At 34.2% G+C, this 23,688-nt stretch overlaps 1 protein-coding gene and 4 non-coding genes across 5 annotated transcripts; all 5 read right to left on the bottom strand.

Moving 5' to 3' along the window:
* Nucleotides 1-8,225: 8,225 nt before the first annotated feature.
* Trnag-ucc (transfer RNA glycine (anticodon UCC)) lies at nucleotides 8,226-8,297 on the bottom strand. Its single transcript has one exon. It is a non-coding gene; the product is annotated as a tRNA-Gly (tRNA).
* A 1,153-nt stretch (nucleotides 8,298-9,450) lies between these two features.
* On the bottom strand, nucleotides 9,451-9,522 carry Trnag-ucc (transfer RNA glycine (anticodon UCC)). The gene has a single exon. It is a non-coding gene; the product is annotated as a tRNA-Gly (tRNA).
* A 581-nt stretch (nucleotides 9,523-10,103) lies between these two features.
* On the bottom strand, nucleotides 10,104-10,175 carry Trnag-ucc (transfer RNA glycine (anticodon UCC)). The gene has a single exon. It is a non-coding gene; the product is annotated as a tRNA-Gly (tRNA).
* Nucleotides 10,176-13,355: 3,180 nt separating this feature from the next.
* Nucleotides 13,356-13,427, bottom strand: Trnag-ucc (transfer RNA glycine (anticodon UCC)). Its single transcript has one exon. It is a non-coding gene; the product is annotated as a tRNA-Gly (tRNA).
* A 1,802-nt stretch (nucleotides 13,428-15,229) lies between these two features.
* On the bottom strand, nucleotides 15,230-17,758 carry LOC105329655 (GPI mannosyltransferase 1). The gene is made up of 5 exons (XM_011430987.3): nucleotides 17,536-17,758; nucleotides 16,454-16,983; nucleotides 15,977-16,235; nucleotides 15,684-15,785; nucleotides 15,230-15,539 (listed from the first exon to the last, which is right to left on the bottom strand). The coding sequence occupies exons 1-5, from the start codon at nucleotides 17,692-17,694 to the stop codon at nucleotides 15,369-15,371; spliced, it is 1,221 nt and encodes a 406-aa protein (XP_011429289.3). The 5' UTR covers nucleotides 17,695-17,758; the 3' UTR covers nucleotides 15,230-15,368.
* Nucleotides 17,759-23,688: the final 5,930 nt, after the last annotated feature.

Below are 23,688 nucleotides of genomic sequence, written 5' to 3' on the forward strand. Positions count from 1 at the left end.
AAACTTGTTCATCATAGTATGGATGATTGCAGATTAAAGTTAGCAGTCATTGTGGTGGTTTTTCAAAGGAAAAGGAGTACTTTGCTGCATGAACAAGACTCTCATTCTGAAACAATTTTGAATTGTGGTACCAGTTGCTAACATCCCTGGTTTTGCCCAAACTCTGGGCCAACCCAACGGATTAAAAAACTGATTTGAGCTATATGTTAGGAAAAACTCTAGAATGAGACTTGTTCATCATAGTATGGATGATGCAGTGAGCTGCAGTACCACGGTGACAACAAAATGGTTTAACACTGATGAAGTTAAAATATGAGTACATTTACTAAGTTCTTTTAGAAATAGTTGATAGACGGCAAAGGTAGTAACTATGACATTGTTAAAGATTTGTTTTACCATTTGTTCAATTGATTGCAGATTAAAGTTAGCAGTCAGTGTCTTGGTGTTCAAAGGAAAAAGTGTACTTTGCTGCATGAACAAGACTCTTATTCTGAAACAATTTTGAATTGTGGTACCAGTTGCTAACATCCCTGGTTTTGCCCAAACTCTGGGCCAACCCAACGGATTAAAAAACTGAAGAGAGCCACAGGTAGAAAGGAATTTCAGAATGAGGCATGTTCATCAGCAGAGTTTTGATGATGCCGGGAGCTGATATAACATCATGATAACAAAATGGATCAACATAATATGACAAATTTGAAATTTGAGTACATTTACTAAGTACTTTGAAATAGTTATGAACAAGATTATCAGTTGTAGTATTGTTAAAGATTTGCTTTGTGACCCTTCGTTCAATTTATTTCAGATTACATTTTGAAACCAGTGTCGTGGTGGTCAACAAGAAAAATGTATTTTCCTGTATGAACAAGACTCTCATTCTGAAACCTTATTGAATTGTGGTACCAGTTGCTAACATCCCTGGTTTTGCCCAAACTGTGGACCAACCCAACGGATTAAAAAACTGATTTGAGCCATATGTTAGGAAAGAATTCTAGAATGAGACTTGTTCATCATAGTATGGATAATGCATTGAGCTGATGTACCACAGTGACAACAAAATGGATCAACACAATCTGACAAAGTTAAAATGTGAGTACATTTACTATGTTCTTTTAGATATAGTTGAGAGGCGACAAAGATAGTAACTATGACATTGTTAAAGATTTGGATTATCAGTTGCAGATGAAAGTTAGCAGTCAGTGTTGTAGTGTGCAAAGGAAAAAGTGTACTTTGCTGCATGAACAAGACTCTCATTCTGAAACTATTTTGAATTGCGGTACCAGTTGCTAACATCCCTGGTTTTGCCCAAACTCTGGGCCAACCCAACGGATTAAAAAACTGAAGAGAGCCACAGGTAGAAAAGAATTTCAGAATGAGGCATGTTCATCAGCAGAGTCTTGATGATGCCGGGAGCTGATATAACATCATGATAACAAAATGGATCAACATAATATGACAAATTTGAAATGTGAGTACATTTACTAAGTACTTTTAAATAGTTATGAACAAGATTATCAGTTGTAGTATTGTTAAAGATTTGATTTGTGACCCTTCGTTCAATTTATTTCAGATTACATTTAGAAACCAGTGTCGTGGTGTTCAACAAGAAAAATGTATTTTCCTGTATGAACAAGACTTTCATTCTGAAACCTTATTGAATTGTGGTACCAGTTGATAAAATCCCTGGTTTTGCCCAAACTGTGGGCCAACCCAACGGATTAAAAAACTGATTTGAGCCATACGTTAGGAAAGAATTCTAGAATGAAACTTGTTCATCATAGTATGGATGATTGCAGATTAAAGTTAGCAGTCATTGTGGTGGTTTTTCAAAGGAAAAAGTGTACTTTGCTGCATGAACAAGACTCTCATTCTGAAACAATTTTGAATTGTGGTACCAGTTGCTAACATCCCTGGTTTTGCCCAAACTCTGGGCCAACCCAACGGATTAAAAAACTGATTTGAGCCATATGTTAGGAAAAACTCTAGAATGAGACTTGTTCATCATAGTATGGATGATGCAGTGAGCTGCAGTACCACGGTGACAACAAAATGGTTTAACACTGATGAAGTTAAAATATGAGTACATTTACTAAGTTCTTTTAGAAATAGTTGAAAGACGGCAAAGGCAGTAACTATGACATTGTTAAAGATTTGTTTTACCATTTGTTCAATTGATTGCAGATTAAAGTTAGCAGTCAGTGTCTTGGTGTTCAAAGGAAAAAGTGTACTTTGCTGCATGAACAAGACTCTCATTCTGAAACAATTTTGAATTGTGGTACCAGTTGCTAACATCCCTGGTTTTGCCCAAACTCTGGGCCAACCCAACGGATTAAAAAACTGAAGAGAGCCACAGGTAGAAAAGAATTTCAGAATGAGGCATGTTCATCAGCAGAGTTTTGATGATGCAGGGAGCTGATATAACATCATGATAACAAAATGGATCAACATAATATGACAAATTTGAAATGTGAGTACATTTACTAAGTACTTTGAAATAGTTATGAACAAGATTATCAGTTGTAGTATTGTTAAAGATTTGATTTGTGACCCTTCGTTCAATTTATTTCAGATTACATTTAGAAACCAGTGTCGTGGTGTTCAACAAGAAAAATGTATTTTCCTGTATGAACAAGACTTTCATTCTGAAACCTTATTGAATTGTGGTACCAGTTGATAAAATCCCTGGTTTTGCCCAAACTGTGGGCCAACCCAACGGATTAAAAAACTGATTTGAGCCATATGTTAGGAAAGAATTCTAGAATGAAACTTGTTCATCATAGTATGGATGATTGCAGATTAAAGTTAGCAGTCATTGTGGTGGTTTTTCAAAGGAAAAAGTGTACTTTGCTGCATGAACAAGACTTTCATTCTGAAACAATTTTGAATTGTGGTACCAGTTGCTAACATCCCTGGTTTTGCCCAAACTCTGGGCCAACCCAACGGATTAAAAAACTGATTTGAGCCATATGTTAGGAAAAACTCTAGAATGAGACTTGTTCATCATAGTATGGATGATGCAGTGAGCTGCAGTACCACGGTGACAACAAAATGGTTTAACACTGATGAAGTTAAAATATGAGTACATTTACTAAGTTCTTTTAGAAATAGTTGATAGACGGCAAAGGTAGTAACTATGACATTGTTAAAGATTTGTTTTACCATTTGTTCAATTGATTGCAGATTAAAGTTAGCAGTCAGTGTCTTGGTGTTCAAAGGAAAAAGTGTACTTTGCTGCATGAACAAGACTCTTATTCTGAAACAATTTTGAATTGTGGTACCAGTTGCTAACATCCCTGGTTTTGCCCAAACTCTGGGCCAACCCAACGGATTAAAAAACTGAAGAGAGCCACAGGTAGAAAGGAATTTCAGAATGAGGCATGTTCATCAGCAGAGTTTTGATGATGCCGGGAGCTGATATAACATCATGATAACAAAATGGATCAACATAATATGACAAATTTGAAATGTGAGTACATTTACTAAGTACTTTGAAATAGTTATGAACAAGATTATCAGTTGTAGTATTGTTAAAGATTTGCTTTGTGACCCTTCGTTCAATTTATTTCAGATTACATTTTGAAACCAGTGTCGTGGTGGTCAACAAGAAAAATGTATTTTCCTGTATGAACAAGACTCTCATTCTGAAACCTTATTGAATTGTGGTACCAGTTGCTAACATCCCTGGTTTTGCCCAAACTGTGGACCAACCCAACGGATTAAAAAACTGATTTGAGCTATATGTTAGAAAAGAATTCTAGAATGAGACTTGTTCATCATAGTATGGATAATGCATTGAGCTGATGTACCACAGTGACAACAAAATGGATCAACACAATCTGACAAAGTTAAAATGTGAGTACATTTACTATGTTCTTTTAGATATAGTTGAGAGGCGACAAAGATAGTAACTATGACATTGTTAAAGATTTGGATTATCAGTTGCAGATGAAAGTTAGCAGTCAGTGTTGTGGTGTGCAAAGGAAAAAGTGTACTTTGCTGCATGAACAAGACTCTCATTCTGAAACTATTTTGAATTGTGGTACCAGTTGCAAACATCCCTGGTTTTGCCCAAACTCTGGGCCAACCCAACGGATTAAAAAACTGAAGAGAGCCACAGGTAGAAAAGAATTTCAGAATGAGGCATGTTCATCAGCAGAGTCTTGATGATGCCGGGAGCTGATATAACATCATGATAACAAAATGGATCAACATAATATGACAAATTTGAAATGTGAGTACATTTACTAAGTACTTTTAAATAGTTATGAATAAGATTATCAGTTGTAGTAGTGTTAAAGATTTGATTTGTGACCCTTCGTTCAATTTATTTCAGATTACATTTAGAAACCAGTGTCGTGGTGGTCAACAAGAAAAATGTATTTTCCTGTATGAACAAGACTCTCATTCTGAAACCTTATTGAATTGTGGTACCAGTTGATAAAATCCCTGGTTTTGCCCAAACTGTGGGCCAACCCAACGGATTAAAAAACTGATTTGAGCCATATGTTAGGAAAGAATTCTAGAATGAGACTTGTTCATCATAGTATGGATGATTGCAGATTAAAGTTAGCAGTCAGTTTCGTGGTGATCAAAGAGAAACGTGTACTTTGCTGCATGAACAAGACTCTCATTCTGAAACAATTTTGAATTGTGGTACCAGTGGCTAACATCCCTGGTTTTGCCCAAACTCTGGGCCAACCCAACGGATTAAAAAACTGAATTGAGCCACATGTTAGGAAAAAATTTCAAAATGAGACATGTTCATCAACAGAGTGTGGATGATGCAGGGAGCTGACATAACATCATGATAGCAAAATCGATCAAGAAGATCTGACAAATTAAAACCTGGTTACGGAAAAAGGCGAGCGTGATCTGAATGATTGTTGACTAAACATTTATTTATTTAAATTATTTATTTGTTTTTTGTAATCAATATATATCTTGGTTCAGTATTTTTAATAAAAGGGTGTAATTAACCACAAACTGACATGCAACTTTTTAATGTTTTATATAGAGGGCAAATTATTTCGATTAGTTCTCAGTGGCGAATTTGGGGGATTTGGTGGATGATGACCAATCTTTTTTAATAAGTAGAACTACAGAAAATAAGTTTTGTTGATATTCATTGATTTAATAATATGTCATGTATAGCAAGAATAACTAAATTAAAGTAGATCCAGTGTTCTGTGACGTCACACTTTTTTGTAAAACTTTGAATTCTTTAAAAATTGTGCAAGATAGTTTTATTTATTTTATGTGAATATAATCACATGGATGTAATTAGAATTATTGGTAGGTTAAAGATATTTTCGCACTTAATTTTATTCTAAATTTCCAAATTTTTATATATTTTATCTATGCAAAGGGGAAATAACTCTTTTTCTGACCTTTCTCTCAGTTGTATGTCTAAATGCTATAGTTTTTCTTATTCCAACGATTAATTTTAAAATATTTTTGTAATTTTAGTTTTCTGATAAAGTTGACATTAAAATTAAACAAGAAAAACAAATTTCTGCCTACAAGATTTTACTTTTAACAGAAAAAAAAATACATTTTTCTAATGCTAAAATATGCTTTAGTTTTTGTTTATCTGGCATCTCAAAAAGTGTGATGACATGTATATTTTTTCTAACAATTGATGACATTTAAGTCTATTAAGTCAAAATCAGTTCGGTTTTTCAACTTTCCTCAGAGAATTTTACGAGTATGGAGCTACCTTAAGTGTAAAAATAAGCTCCAAAACCTGGAGGCTTCTGGGGCTTTGCCCCAATCCACCACTGATTTCTGTCCATTTGGAAGTGAGTATTAAAAACTGTGTTCATGTTCCAATTTTGTAGTGTTCACGTTTAGAATACCAGGCAGTGCAGTGGCAGAACCATCGAATTGTTGTTAATGTGGCTACTGAGATTACAAAATATGATGATATTATGATGGCAAGTTGTTTACAAATTATTAGTTTCCATTTCAATATGCCTGCATCTCTGCACGTTCACCAAGTATAACACCCAAAACAATAGCAAAAGAGTTACCAAATACTGGCCTTAATATTTAAAACTTCGTGATCTGTTTCTTTTTATATACGATGTTCACACTCTAAACCATAAATATTTAAGTTTTTATTTTTCCAATCAAAGTTAAATAAAAAACAGTGTATTAAGAAAAACAATAGAAAAGCTCATTATATATTATACGATTATAGCCTTTAACGTTGGTCGATATGTGGTGATATGGACCCATGTCAACAATTGATTTTAATTAGATGCGGCCACACGATGCGATTTTCCATCAGATTTTCAATCGATTTGCCCAGATAAGTCGATCGGAGTGGATTTTTTAAAGTGGTCTCACACAATACGATTTTACAGTCGATTTACAATTTATAAAACCTATTCAATATTTTTGTTGAACGGGGAAAAGTCATGGTATTGTCACGATTCTCACCAGAGAGTCGATTGAAAATCGGACTTTGCTGTCGACTTAAGAGGTCACATGGTATGATTATAGTCGAAAGCGAATCGGATGAGAAAATCTAATGGAAAACCTGATGGAAAATAGTATCGTCTGACCGCACCTTTAGATTGCCATGTCAATTGATATAAAGCAAAGACATACAAAGTGCTTTGCAAGCTCGGTCAATATCTTTTTTTTTGGTGTCTGAGGTCGATATTACTTGACATAAGTCCATACAACCACATCTTGACTGTTCAATGAGAAGTCCATAATTTTATATTATATTTGCCTGTAAGCAATCAAGGAGTACATGCGAATTCGTGTATTTCTTTTAAATCAATTTTCACAATAACTACAAAGTTATTTGAAACCAAAAGGTGGTGATGAATACATTTCAAATGCAGAGGCGGATCCGGCAATTTTGAAAAGGGGGGGTTCCAATTGATGAAAATCGATACGTGCAAAATACATTATTTGTCAATAAACAAGGCCTTTTGAACGTTTTCCGTGCGTAAATTTAATGAACATTTATCTCATCAATATCTATTTCAAATTTATTTTAATATCAGAGTGCACTGCATTATTGAGCGTTTTGGTTTAGATAAGGAAGATTTGCATAATTTCCAGCCTTTAAAAAAAATCCAGCAATGAGAACGTGCGTCTATGCTATGCTTAATAGAAAGAAACACTAAGAAACCAAAAATAATTCAGACTTATTACGACAAGCTATTATGAAAATGAATTTTTGGTAAAAAAAAAAAAAAAAAAAAATATGTCTTTAATGTTTAAATTCTGAACTATTAATTGACTTTGATTTCTATCGGTTGCCTTCTTAAATAAAGATCTAAATGATAGGATATGACAAAAATGGGGATAGTTTATTTGCTGAATAGATGGAACATGTGAAATACAATTGTACAAGCAATAGTCGTCCCAGGGAACTTGATGTGACCTTTGTATAATGGGTGCGCCACATCACCCGGCACTAGTACAGATGCGATCTTATTCAGGAAAGTTTGGAAAAGTTGTGCATTTTCATAATGGTTTACATGTATATATAAACCCCTTACACGGTATTTTGTAACATAATTTCCGATTCTTGGAAACAAAACAAAAAAGGGCTTTCTTTTGTGTTTCATGTGGGTATGAAGGTACGGTATAGCTAGCATTCCAGAAAAATAGCATAACTTGCATAAAATTAACTATAATCGATTTTTCAAAGAAATAGAGTAGACAATACATTGTAGATGTTATTATAAATCTGTGTTTTTAGCGACACTGCTTAGTTAATTTTTAAAAAAATTTCCACATGTTTACTCACAGATGTGAGCACCGGATGCTGATGGGGAGTACCTTTTTCGATTAAAAAAAATCGTTAGGGTTTTTCATATAAGAAATACATGTTCATGTAAATTACGGTGCGTTGTAAAAAATTCTTAGCAATTTTAAAAGCATTTATTTGAAATAATTGCAGTATTTATACTATAAATGGGGACAATTGCCTTTAAATAGGCATTACAAGTTTTCAATAAAATTTATGTCCCAGAGAAAGGGGGGGTTCCGACCCCCGGAACCTCCCCTCTGGATCCGCCAATGAAATGTATTTTGATGCTAATGCACCTCGCTTCTGCACCAAAACTAATTTGACTCGAAAGTTTCGCGAGAAGAATGCCAACCATGATCAGAAGTCTCCGATCGCCTATCGACGTACTGACAAACATGGACAAAAACAGGAAGCAGCAGATGCCATATGAGTGAGTCAGGTGAGCTAAAAATGCGTCGGCCGGGAATTGAACCCGGATCGACTGCTTGGAAGGCAACCATGCTGACCATTACACCACCGACGCTTGATATATTACAAGGGAATGATATTGAAGCAAGGATTTAAAAATCATGATACATTTCCTCAGGATTCTTTGTGATAAGCGTGTACGAATGTATGCGCTAAAATGTGGTTTATATCTTTAAACAAGTATTTGAAACTGATAAAAAACGATGTCTATCTGATAGATACGGTTTTAAAGATTTAAAAAAACTAAATTCAGCAAATGATGATTATTTTTTAAAAATACGAACTAAAGCCAAACCAATATAATTTCTTGTTTGTCGGACCCCGCGCGCTCGTATTTGAATAAAAGTCTACAAATAATATCATTTATTTCCCGTATTTTCCGAACTTTAAGGTAATTCACAAAAATGTGATTTGCACGAATTTTATATAGTATTTTATATAACAGGGATCAAAGTTGGTTACGCACAAGGAATCAATTTGACTCTAAATTTTTGATCTATATAGCTTTAATCATTTATTAATTAACTAGACTCTCAACATAATATTAAAGAAAAAGAAAATATCCTTAAATGCTTGGAGAAATTTTGAGATTCGATAAATAATGCTTAAGCGGCTTCTAAGAGACAAAATTGATACTATCCAAAAATACACGTTAGTTTAACATGTTGAAAAATAGACTCAACACCATCCAGAAATTGCTTTGTGCACATCTAATAAAAGAGATTTGTTTGATTCAGTGGAACAATTCAACTAAAGTAAATATGTCGATATGTATATTGTAAATATATAACCAATTTGGCCCCGACCCTACCACTAGAATCCCTAATCCTCGGAACAAGACTATTACATTCTGGGAGTTCTACAACTACCAATCTACCATGTACTTTATAAAATCTGTCAACCAGATATCCTAGATACAAATATTTGTTGTTTTTTTTAAATCACATCAATTTTCACAGAAACTATAAAAAAATTATTGGATCTTGGAGGAGGGGGTCACCGAACACGAAGTATGTTATCTCCTTCTACAAATGTTCTAAACCCAAATAATAAAAAAAACCAAAATGTGGTCAAGATTAGCTCAGAGTTTATGAAAAAATGCTACTAGTGTTCAAAAGTTTACGATTGTCAACCAACGTAGGCACGATCATGAACCAAAAAAACATGAGGCGGAGATTGCCATCTGAGTGAGTTAGGTGAGTCAAAAGTGCGTCGGCCGGGAATTGAACCCGGATCGACTGCTTGGAAGGCAACCATGCTGACCATTACACCACCGACGCATATATTTTCATACATTTCCAAGTAATGTAGGTCCAAAAGATGCTATAAAAAATCACTTCTAAATTTCCCTCAGGCTTTTCTGTGACAAACGATTGCATAAAAACTTCTTCCTTGTAAGAAGTACATATGTAACTAAGCTTTTCAGTGCTATGCACGGATCTAGAAAAAAAATTCAAGGGTGGAGAGGGGTCAAGGAGTAACTTCGGTGTTTGAGGTCGATATTACTTGACATGGGTCCATATAGCCACATATTGATCGTTTAATGAAGTCCATAATTGTTATATTATATTTGCCTGTAAGAAATCAAGGAGCGTATACGAATATTTCAAATTAATTTTTACAGTAACTACTACAAATTATTGGAAACCGAAAGGTGTACGTGATCAATAAATTCCAAATGCATTTCCCCCCTTCGAAAGATGATAATACATGTTACCTCTGCACCAAAACTAATTTGGTCAAAATTGACTCAAACGTTTATAAGAACAATAATCAAAAGTCTACGACTTGCTAACACACATGAACAAAAACGGTAGGCCGTGAATCAAATGTCATATGAGTGAGTCAGGTGAGCTAAAAATGCGTCGGCCGGGAATTGAACCCGGATCGACTGCTTGGAAGGCAACCATGCTGACCATTACACCACCGACGCTTATAACTGACAGGTTCATTGTACGCAAGATAAAAAAAAATTATAGTACATTCCCTAAGGCTTTTCTGTGACAAGCGTGTATGTATGCGCTATAATGCGGTATATACATGTATCTCTATACAAGTACTAGGAACACATAAAATATAGAGGAAAGCGATTTCTATATAATTAATACGGTTTTAAGAGTTGTAAACTACGGTTTACAACTCAACTATAAAAGCGAATGCTGATAATAGGTTAAGGTGGCTCTATACACCACTTTTTGATGACGCAGTACGCAACAAAGTAAATCTGGAAACATGCATTTCCGGTACTGGCTGATTTAAACTGAGGTGAATTGTATGGGAACCGCTATTTTGAAAAATTTGTTAAATGGATAGATTTAATTTGATAATTGGAAAATTCATTACTTACAAGTAATGTGGTATGTGACACCTTCACGTTGTGTGGTATTATTTATCGAAATAAACAATAAAATCAAGTATAAATTTTTAAAAAGTTTCTTTAGCATCATCGATATGTTACACCGTAGCGCAGTGGTTTAGTGGGTTCACTACAAACCAGTAGGTCATGAGTTCGATTCCCGTTGAGTACAATAAATTTTTTAACTTTCCAAAAATTTCTAAAACGTATTTTTTGGTTGAATACCGTGAGAGAAAATTCTAAACAGGTGAAAATATTTCAATTATAATATACTTTAATGCTCATTAATATCGACACCTAACGGGGATGAGAGGGTTGCTTTGAATTTCTCTCAGGTTGGGATACATAAATCCTATTAGCCTAGTCAATGTTCCCCTTTATTTATTTAACTTAGTTTTGCATTAAAGCGAATTTATTCACTTATACAGGGCAAAGTCTATAATGAAATATGTATGTATTTATCATTCCAACATTATATTTAGGAAATTTTCTTCAACTCAGAAATGAAAAGTCCCCAAGGTGTTTGGGCCTTGGGACTTAGGAACGTTAACCCTTACATGAGGAACTTTCATACCAAATAAAATTTAAAAAAAAATTTGTGTTTATTTGCAATGGTTTTCATTCAATTTTTTATGTCACATTTATTAAAATACATTTTCTTATAACATTAAGCAACTTTTTCAGATGATTTGTCAACAGAGTAAGAAAAAATGAAAAATCATGTTTTGGGGAAATACTAAAAAAAATTGCAATAATAACATTTTTGAATGTTAAGAAGTGTTATATTTTTTTTATGTGTCCGAAGGAAATATCCATCATATGACAAAATAATTTCTCTCAATTTGTTGATAGCTGTCTTTTTAAAAAATATTTTACAAAAACACGAAAAAACATTAAAAAATTCTTTAAAATTACCTATAGTATCCCTATCATCATTTTAATATTTGATAAGTATATGTTTTGTGGTCTGCTATTGTTGGAATAAACTGTGGGTGTATAGAGCCACCTTAAACAAGAGGCCCACGGGCCACATCGCTCATCTGAGCAATACTAGCCATAATAAAATTAGCTTTATGGAGTCATATACAAATTATCTGGACAATGTATTTGAAAATATTCTGTATAAAGAAGTTCAAATCCCCCTCCCCCTGGATATCGTAATGATTTTTATCAAGACCCCATGTAACAGGGTGATTTTATAGTTATATCACATATTGAGCATTGCGGGTCTTAAGAGGATCTTAAAAAATGTTTACATATAAGATATACTGTATAAACCTATAATTAAATCAAACTTTGAACTCCTTGCGAGGCCAAGGAATAGTCCAGAGGCCAAACTCTAAACAATTTCAAAGAATTTATAATCATATTCGATAATATAAACATATATTACTGAAGCAGGCAGCTATTTTTCATTAGTCTTTTTGTACATGTATTACTGTATTGAGTTATTGCCCTTGATTTATTGATTTTTGATGATTTAATTAATGTTCCTTATAATGACGAATGAGTTTGCTAATTATTTTTATACAATAATAAATATTTAATGTAACTAAGGTGTTGTGCATATGTAGTTTTGGGTTAGGTTGGATAAGTGTGTTTATTTTTGATTTCGCGTTTTTAGATACTACAAATTATTATTAGGCCGGCACATACATAGGGACAGTTTCTATTGTGGTTTAGGAACGACTGTTTGGGGTTAAACTTGAACAGGTACGGCTAGATTGAGTGTGTGGACATCCCTGCTCTATCTAATCTTCGTGTTATCTAACCTACGATACAGAGTGTGCGGTCATCCCTGCTCTGTGTCGCATCAATACAAGTGTGCGGTCATCCCTGCTTGTATTGGTGGTGGTTGCGGCGGAGCACTAGTGTGTGGTCATCCCTGCTGGTGTTCTGGCCTTTCTAGCGCAAGTGTGCGGCACTCCCTGCTTGCGTTAGGTTGCGTTGTTGGCGCAAGTGTGCGGTCATCCCTGCTTGCGTTAACGTTGGTACCTGTTCAGTTGCGTAGGTGTGCGGTCATCCCTGCCTGCGTAACGTTGAGTCCCTATATATGTGCAGGAGTGGTGATTAAAGTCTGCACTTGTAAATATTGGCAGCAATCAGGGCTATCCGATTCTATCTCGGGTACGGGCCCGCGGGGATCACAGGCAGTGACCCCCTTGCACGTTACATTACAACATTTGAGGTTTTTATAAGATAATTCTTTCCTTTGTAAAATTGAACCCCCCATAGGGCTCCACCCAACTCCTGAAGATTTTGACGAATTTGAATCTACACTGTCCAAGTTTGCATTTACTAAAGTAACAGCTTTTCTAAGCAAATGGTTTTTTTTAGAAGAAAATTTTAAAAGATTTATCTTATATATTCCTATGTAAAAATTCAAGGGGGTGTCTGAGGAGTAACTTACATGTAGTTATCCGGGGGAAGGGCGTCCGAAGTATTTTTTAAGTAATTTATGTAAATTTAAGAAATCTGGTCACCTAGTTATCCTAGATTCGAGAATTTCCAATAAATTTCATCAGTTTTCTCAGCAACTGCCTGGTCATGGAATCCGCAATATGTTATCTCCTGCTACAAGTGTTCTAAACTCAATAATAAAAACAAAATTTTGGTCCAGATTAGCTCAGATTTCATGAGAAGCTAGCTAACATTGTTCATAAGTTACGATTGTCAACCGACCTACGCATGATCATGGACAAAAAAAAAAATCAGAAAGCAATATATTTCATCTGAGCAAGTCAGGTGAGCTAAAAGTGCGTCGGCCGGGAATTGAACCCGGATCGACTGCTTGGAAGGCAACCATGCTGACCATTACACCACCGACGCATTTTTTTTCTTTTGAATGATATATCTATAAAAGATTAAAAATCACTACATTCCCTCAGGCTTCATTGTGACAAGCGCATACATAAAATTTTCTTTCCTTTGAATTATGTACTAAAAAAATTTCCGGAGGGGGGATAACCGAGACATTTTTGGGGCAATTTTACTTTGTATTTAAGAGAGAAATTTCATTTTTTTTTTTAGAGTTGAGGGTCCGGGCATCCGTGAATGAATATGGTTTACCGGTATAAATGTATACTATACCGGTAGCTGTGACAGACAAGTAAAAATAGAAAATAGAGATTTGTTTCTCAAACCTTTTTTCACAGTCATTTTGTTAAACAGTAATTAAATAGAAGAAATAAATTTTCTTGAGGACTTTAAGTGGCATGTACTGTAAATAATTCTTGCTACATGTTAGCGACGCATGAACGCTTCTTCGTTCACCTAAAAAGTCAGGGACTGCATGGATCAGATCACGATGATGTCGAACTCAAACTCTCATATCTGTCGTTAACAATATACAATAATCAAGTTACTTTTACTTACTCTTTATGTTTAATTTGATAACTCATTAAAAGAAAGATTTTTAAATTTAAACATGCAGTGAAATGCCAATCTGATTAAAATACGGATATCTATACATAAGCGCACAGCGCATTGTGCGCATATGTAGAGATCTGTGCATCTCTCTGCGCTGTGCATTTATGTAGAAATCTATGCATGCATCTCTCTGCGTTTGTGTAGAGTTCAGTATTTTAATCAGATGGATAAAATGCTTTATTTGATGATTCATGCGGGCTATGAAGGGAGCAATCATTGTAGAAAAAAATCACATTTTATATGTAACATAACGCGGGTTATGTATTTGCAATTTTACAATGCATTTTCTGCAATGCGTGCTATCTTCATACCCGTATGAATCGAAAGCGTTTTATCATCTAAAAAGGCATGGTTACGATTTTGATCAAAATTTTATTTTTCAATTTCTATTGTTTATAATGTTTTAGTACTTCAGTTCTAATGATTAACCAGAATTTTTCACAGGTTAATAATAGTTTTGTGTGTTAAGCATAATTGCGTTCCTCAACTTCAAATTGAAAATTGTATTTACAAAGGTCATTAAAAAACTTTTAAAATGAAAGACAATTTCGCTCATTTTTGGGGCCGCATTTACATGTAGTAGCTTTATTTTCAATTGTTCGCGAATAAACGTGCCACTTTTGCAAATGAACGCGAGGCTTGAGTGGTATTATCTCAAATCAAAGCAACACTTTCTTGAATAAATGCAAATCTTTCGCAATATAATGCGTACCTTTCGCAGAATGCGAATTCATGCTAAACTATTGTAGTATAACGCGTATCTTTTCCGAATCAATGTGAAACTGTTATTAATACAGTCAAACGTCATTTTCTCGAACTAGATGGGACTGGTTAAAAACTTCGAGATATCCGAGTACTGGAGATATCTAGGGTAAAATACTTAAAATGGTTGTGTCTTACAAATCACTTCGACATATCCATTGTATTCGAGATATAGGTGTTCCGAGATACCGAAGTTCAACTATATTTATATATTTTTTATCATGAATGGCTACAAAATAGATTTCATTTTTAATTGCTTTAAATCTTTGAATTTCCTAATGCCTCTTTTTATTTTATTTTTTTTAATGAGAAATAGATTTCGTATTTCTTTGTATACATTATGTAGATATTATAGATTTTTAGCCCCTATATATCAAGGAGAGACCTTATCATAGCAGCAAACAAAATTCATCTAATATTTTTCGTTTTCTTTTGAGTTTAATGATAATCATGAATCAAAGTAAAAAAAAAAATATGAAAAAATGTTGTCATGATAGTCTTCCTCGAACATCACTCATGTTTAACAAGTCTTTTGTCACCAGCAAATACCAGTCACTGCGAGTTTGAGATCAAGATTGGTTATTCCTGTTTCTGAATACCTCTTCCCCAGGGTGTGTACACATAGCTATCCAGAATAGATGCAATCACTACGATATTGATCAGAAAAAACAGCAGTCCTGCACACCAGATCCAGAAGAAAGTGTTCATCCCTTCAAACTCCAGATAATATGCTGGCATCAGCCAAATTCCCTAAAAGTTTGAACAATATAAGATTTCCATTTATAACAAAATGCATACTAAAAGGTCAATGCATACTATACCCCTTAACAAATTAGGTCCAAAATATTATGCAATGTTTCATACATAATTCAGTTGTATAATTAAACAGCTTACCTGTCCAAGAAGCCAGGCTACAATGAGTGTGATTCCTTTTGAAATGGACATAGTTAAACTGGGCAACACTAAAGGCAGCAAACACAGGTACCAAAGAAAGTACTAAAAGAAAACAAAAAAAGAAAAGTCAAATACACTCTGAGAAAGAGTCATATATGAGAGCCATACAACATAGTAAAACAGTGAATACAAATGCAATAAGATTTTTTTAGAGTTAGCAATTCCCAACATGGTATAAAAAAAACCTTGTGTAACAATTCTGAAAAAAAGGTGTAAAAAGTAATGCCATTTACCTGAGAGGTACAAACTTTGTTGAAAGTCACAAAGATGAATGTATTGAGAAAGAAAGCCATGGGTGGATCTTTGTGAAACTTCAGGGAGCAGACGACAATCAGAATGAGTTGAGGTAGGAATGCTGCCAGGCCAATGATTCCCGCATAGGGGGAGCCAGCTGTCAGGTACAGCATGTAGAAGTAGACGGAGAAATTGTGTCGAATGTCTCGCCGGACGATGTGGTAGAGATAGGTTTCTTGTAGGAAGTTCCAGCCATATCTGAATGAGATTTAAAAAGAAGGATAAAGAGCTTCACCAATTTATTTCAATTACTTGGCAGAGTTATTTGTTCATTTATTTCAGTTGCTCATGAATGAAATAACTATATGTACTCTGGAAATGTAAACATATCCAAACATGTTCTATATTGAAATTTCATGAATACCAATCTAAAATTTAACATGATTCACAAGAAACTAATGATAAACGGTACTTACCTTTGATAACATTTTCCTGTTAAAATGACAAAGGTGAACAAAGATACCCCAACCAAAGTTGCATTCTCCTTAGAAGGCCGTAACTTCTCCTGTATCCATTGTAGTGTTAAACTCTGTCCACCCTCCTCATTATTTCTGCTGTAGTACAAATACAGTGCCACGCAGTAAGTCAGAGGGTATATCTTTACATGGACAGAGAGTGCATACACAAAAGCTCCGAGAATGATCCGATTCTGTTGGAACAGTCTTAGAGAGAGTAGTACCAGAAATGACATGATGGACTCTGCATTTCCTCTGCATGAAACGACAATCGGTAAAGGGTTTAACAGCCACATGAAGGCACATTGGAGAGAGCGGACTTGGCCAGTTTTCTCCGACATCAACATTACATAGATGAGGTAACCACTCAGAACATCGAACAGAACAAATAAGACCTTTCCAAATAGAGGCGAGATTGTGATATTGGGCTGCAACATCCATGCTAAAATTGGAGTGTATCGATATGTGGATCTATTGTAAGGTGAAACTCCCTAAAATAGAAAAAGAGAATTTATATCAGTCACAGGATAGTACATGACTTACAATTCCCAGAGCTCTGAAATTTTTGGATGATACACTATTAATTAGCTGCAATAATGTAGCCCTCTGGGTTGATTTTTTAAAAAAAATATCTGATGTTCTGTAATATTTACTTTGAACAATTCCCTAGTATTTTCATACTAAGAAAAAAGTAAATAATGACAAGCCGATTGTATACACACTACTCTTGAATTTGTTTTGTTTCATTTTATAACAAATTTTACAGGGAGTTTTTATTTAGCACCTGGTGTTGGGTGTGCAATCACGCAACATTTTTTATTTTAAAAGTACTTTCAAAACATCAATGATATGCGAATAATTACAAAACACGGGTAAACACTATTCTCTTTTGAGAAGTGGACAGTAAACTGCTGCCTGTCTGGAGCTCCCGTTCTGTAGGTGTAAACCTGTACAGTGAAACTTATAAGTAATATTAATCTACTATTACCTGTTAAATTACTATTCTCTTTTGAGAAGTGGACAAAAGAAAATAGCTAAATTACCTGAGTCATATACTCTGCTGCGTCTGTGAACACATTGTAATCCACGTCTGTAAACTTTACAATGGAATTTCTGTCTTGCCATTCTCCGTATAAAACCACCCCTGTCCTGATCAATAATGCCAGGACCAGGGCAGTCTTTATTTCCCACTGCAACGCCATCTCCACATCCCTACCGGTACTTCTTTCTTGTCGCTTCCTCGACAAATCGAAAGTAGCGCTTTTGATGTGTAAAAGTGAACACACTCACGTTCATGATCCGGATTTTGTATGGAATGGTCTGACGCATATTTCCGAATGATCTGTTGTACAGTAATGAATTTATATCGGGCCAATATATTAATTTTGTCATAACTCGATGAAAAAAATCATTTTCTTTTAAAAACAATAATTAAGATTGATGAAGGTCTGTGTTTTAATATAAAAAAGAGAGAAGAAAGTGACCAAATCAAATAATAAATATTATATTTAACAACTCTTTAGGTTGTTTTCATAACCAGCTTCATTTCCAATAAAAGCACTATAGTAAACGGTTATCGATACAAAAGTCAATTATATAGAGTTACGAACAACTCGGCTGTCAGCGGTCAGAGGCACGGATCTACCATATATCCACATGTGGTTGCAATATTGAATGCTCGAACGTTCAATTCATTTTGCAAAAAAAATAACGAAACAAGATATCTACGAGCCAATGGTCATTAGTGATACCCCGCTCTGATGTAAATATACAAACTAAGCCCAGTTGACATTTAATGGGACTTGGACACGATTTTAGATCAAAATTTTTTTTTTTTTTTTTTATTAATCAACACATGACACAGCTTCAATCCCCATACTTTTATTTGTTTTCTTTTCTAGTTTTATATCGGCAGTTATAATACATGTACAATAATTGCTGTAACTATCAAAAACGGCTCCGATTCTAGTGTACTTATCGAGTTGCATCTTTCCTCAAATTAGTATTTCCATGTATACACTTGTGTGTTTTGAAAATTTTATTACGCTCTCCTTAAAAATACTCGGATTGATTTCAAATTGTTACGGCAGCTGTCATGTTGTAAATTTTGAAATTATCGGGTGGCAGTAAATACAAAATTTACATGACACAGCTATCGTCAAAAAAGTTTATTGTTTTTTTTTTAAATATTACTGTTTAACATTTAATTTTCTCGGCAAATCAAACTACATGTATTGATGATGTACATTTCAAGGTTGAATAAACCAAAAGACTTCATAAAACGTATATGCTTTTTAAAAATTGAATTGTATTAGACATTTTCTATTATAATTATAAGCTTAGTACTTTAAAGTTTGCCCACAATGTAAGTAAAATACACATATGTCCTGATTTTAAAATAAACAGTATTTGATTTATTACTATAAACGTTAACCTAGTTATCCTTGTGATCTGGGTCAGAAAATGACCAAGTCCGATTTAGTTTTTTTTTTAGAAAAGCTTAGTTTCACAAGAATAAAATCAAATCTCAATCTCCTCAACAACAACAAAAATCTTTTAAAGAACATTTTACACGAGTTACTTTATATTTACATTAATATTGTCCGATGACAAACTGTTTCGATTGGCTCTGTCCACCTGTGGTGATTATAAGTGAACAAATGTCGCCTACATTGATTCCAACGTTACAATTATTTCTAAATGCGGCAACAGATTTGTCAAAACTGTCCATCATAAAGCCGGGGGATGCGGGTTTGGAGCCTCCTGTCTTGATTATGTACAATTTGAGAAAGTTATACAGTGACACACATGAGAACATAATTTTAAAGGTTACAAAGGTTATCTAGACACGTGTCATCAAAAAGGGGGGGGGGGGCAGGAGGCCCCCTTTTTGCAGGAAATTTACAAATAAAAAGTGAGTTATCATGGAGAACCCCCCCCCCCCCAACTTTTTAGGAAGCATTTAAAAATTAATTTTAAAAAGTGATTTAAAAAATAAGTGAAAAGAAGGAAATTAATTTAACAGTGAAATTGAAGTTATAGGTACTTTTAGACGCTATCCCCCTCCCACCAACACGGATTAGAATTTGAGATTTTTTTTTTTTTTGCTTGTCAAAATTATTTTGGATGAGTCTGCCTGTTAAACAGGAATATTGAGAGCACGACTAATTATATGCCACCGAAAGCGGATACGGGGTTGTAGAATATGACCCTGGATAATAACTCTTCGTGCCTACATCCCTGCACCTGGATGCATAGCAACGTTCAAAATAATTATATCCATTTTGCATTAAAATTCGACTGCACGAAATAGTCATTATCAATTAACAAAGTTCATTCTATCGCTTTATACCTAAATAATTATGGAGCAAAATGTATATATACATCAAAGTAACCCATGACTGATTTGTCATATCAACAAATAGTACTATCAAGGTCATGGCTTGGCTATTTTGTTACATTTTCTCAACTTTTGCCAATACATGTAAACATTGCCGAAACATTTTATATGGAGCTAAACGTTTTCGAATTTTAGTGTTACCAGATAGCTATGCTGTAAAATTATGATGAACAATAATTGTTGCACTAAAATCTACTAACTGTTCGCGATGACAAAATTGTCGCCAACTTAGGAGTCAGAATTGGAAGGCTGAACATGATGACAGCACATGTAGTTCAATTTTGCTCAGCCCTCCAACAAACTTAATGAACACCAAATTATGATGAATACTTAATCTTGGTAAAGAGCACGAAGGCCTTGTCGCATCTTCACGATTTCAGGGGCCCTATGTCCACTCATGGCCGTGGGATTGATTTGAAATTGAAAGTAAAGAGTGGACTCAGGACCCCTGACATTGTGAGGATGACCCAGGCGGGATCCTTCGCGGGGCTTATGTATATAAATGATACTTGTTTAGCTCGAAGTACTAAGCACATACTTAACCAAGTCAACATATCTCAATGGTCATTTTTTCCTCAAAACCATACTGTATATAAGCTACAATGCAAGTTCGCAATGTTGTGCGATTTTTGTTATACGAACACCATGATTGACAAATCGTTACTGTTCATGGGACCTTTTATATAATAGTTTTAGGGTTAAATACGAGGTGACGCGAGTCGATACGTCCTTGTGCGATTTGTTCAGCTTTGATATGAAAAGATTGGCATATTCTAAAACCTTGTATAAAACCATATAAGGGATTGATTCTAGCAGATTCTGATCCAGTCTGTTTAAATTTTATATCGTACAATCGTATAAATCGTACAAATCTTGTGCCATACGAAGAGTATCTTTCACGATATTATTGCCCGTTTAGATAAGAATGTCCAGAGAGAATTCCCGATTGGGCACAGTATCGATATGATGACCGCATGTGGTCAGCATGTGATCGGGTTTCTTAATTCTAAGTGAAAATTAACCATTGCCAAATTTAGAATTCCGCATTATATAAGTTTAATTTAAGACGTGTTTAAAGTCAATAAGCTTAACCAAAATCAACACTGTTATCCCTGGAGAACATTCATCACTCACGTGATATATTTGATCTATTGATCATTACCTCAGTGCCTGGACCGAATACACAATTTGTAAACAAAAGTTACGAAGTATGTTTACAATCTGTCAGCAATAAATACTAAGTAAGTAATCTTAAAACTGACCTTGCACTGATCGAGTAGAAATCAAGTAGAAAGATTCCACACTTACAACTAATAGACATTATTAAATTACAACAACAATTGAAAACAATTGAAAACAATACTAAAAATTCTATATTATATACATAAGACACAGAACATACCATATATACATGTAGGATTGTCATATCCAATTATCACTCAGCTTCGAAGCTTTCAATAAATATTGACAAAGTTTATGAATAAAGGACAAGGGCGCACAAGGCGTTATATATATCCCTCACTAAGAACAATTAAAAAGAACTTGATCAAATGTTGTTAAGATATCTATTTTTGACCTGTATACAATGTTTATATGACATGATGAATGCCAATAACGTACTCTCCTTCTGTAAACACAAGTGATATACTTAGTAGATTACCAAATAAAGCCACACGACGTTTTATGTCTAAATCTTGACACCACTTGTGCTAAATTGCAAATTTTGGGGTATGAATGGATCTAGACTCCATCGTAATAGTATTTTTATTAAAAGGATCAGTTTTATTATTATTATTATTATTATCGATACATGTATATTACAGTGGAGTCTACGCCTATTATGGTTCAAAATTTACAAATACTTAAAACCTTTATTTTATAATTCTTAAACTGTAAAGGTTATCCAAAGGGTTTGATATGTGTCAACGTAGTTCAGTGTGATAGGCATGGGATTATAGAAAATGCCTCTCGGCTGAGAGGGAGTTCGAATCTTAAGGGGCATTTTCTTTGTTTTAATTTCTGCGCTTTTGCTTCCTTTTAGGTACAATTTTTTTCTTCGAATTTTCAATGGGATTATTTGGAAAACGCTTTAGATTATTACAAAAAAAAATACATAATGTTCTTGCCTAGTCCAAATGATGTAAAATAAACAAATGCGCTAGCACAGAGATTGTTTCATGTCACGTTGTAATGTTAAAGGGGGGGGGGCATAGAAATAAAACTGTGGAGTTAAGCATAAATTATAAATGTATGATTTTTAATGGCCGGGTAATACATTTCTGTTTTATACATGTTCTTATGCACAATTTCAAATGTAAAACTCCTTTTATTATTTGTGATGTACTATAAGTCGTTTAAATATCCTAGGTGCGGGGGATTCGACAGGCATTGCAGGCACGTAGCATCGTTTTTGAAAGGGGGCAGACCCATCCAAAAAATCTTGACGAGCAAAAAAAATAAGAAAAAAAAGAAAGAAAAACTTCTCAAAATCTTCAAAACCTAATCGGGGGGGGGGGGGGGGGGGGGCTGGCGTAGTATATCTTTAAATTCAAAATTTTACTCGTAAAATCTTTATTTTCATTCCTATATTTTTACATGCTCCAAAAAAGTGGGGGAGGCCAACTCCATAACCCCCCCCCCCCCGGCCGCCGTTGATGCTACGTGCCTGCATTGTACGCTCTTCTCTCTTCTCTACGGATCCGCGAGCACGGGCGTAAGGGCGTTCCCAAAAAATTATAAATGAATTAAAAAATAAATCCCGCACCCGCAAATTTTCATTCCATTTCCCGCTCCATTTTTGGTTCTTTTATTTTTTTATTCTTCATGATTGCACTTTTTTTTTTACATTGATCATACCAAAAATTTGTCTGTAGATTGTCAGCAAGGTTTACAAGTGAATGATACCTCTATGTGTGAATAGAATAAGCGATCAGGAGGGGTCTAATATAATGGCGAATACAGTCACGAACTATTTTGCTGCTTTTTCCATGTATTTCAAAGGAAAAAATGACTTTTTAAAAATAAAATGTAATTGCTCGCCGCTTTTTTTTTTTTTTTAAATTTTTTGATGCCGCCCAAAAAATGTCCAATTTCAGTTCTTGATTTTAATTTCAAAATTAATAAATCGTCCGCTCGCTTGGGCAATATATATATATATATATATATATATATATATATATATATATATATATATATATATATATATATATATATATATATATATATATATATATTTTTTTTTTTTTTTGCCTAGAACCCGAAGACCAAAAAATCAAATTGGTGTGGCCTTAACAACTATAAATTTGAAATAGGAAGGTTTTTTTGTAGTATTAAGGTTTTATGTATTTTTCTCGATTATTTAAAAATGCAGGGCAAACAAGAAAAAAAATGAAATTCGTCTTCTATCTCTTGGAAATTCACAAAGTACATTTCTCTTCATTTCTGTTTTTAAACCTTCTGTTTTCAACGTTCAGTGAATGTGATGATACTTTTAAGTTTATATCTACAGAATAAAGACTTTCTTTATTGACAACCGTTTCAAAAGATTCTTATGTACACGCCTATAGATATAACAATTTTTGAGATTGTAAATTTCAGATTTTTAATAGTGGAAAATTTAACCAAGTAAAAAATAACCAGGTAAAATTGTTTTAGAAATGAAGAAAAACACATATTAACCCTCAACAGGAGGTTACAGTCGACAAACATATAAACAGATAAAAATAAGTTTATCAAACAGTTTACATAGCAAAATATTGTGAATGCGGCAAGACATATATCAGTTTCATCAACAAAA

This window comes from Magallana gigas, chromosome 3 (assembly GCF_963853765.1).
Source record: "Magallana gigas chromosome 3, xbMagGiga1.1, whole genome shotgun sequence".
Classification (NCBI taxonomy): domain Eukaryota; kingdom Metazoa; phylum Mollusca; class Bivalvia; order Ostreida; family Ostreidae; genus Magallana; species Magallana gigas.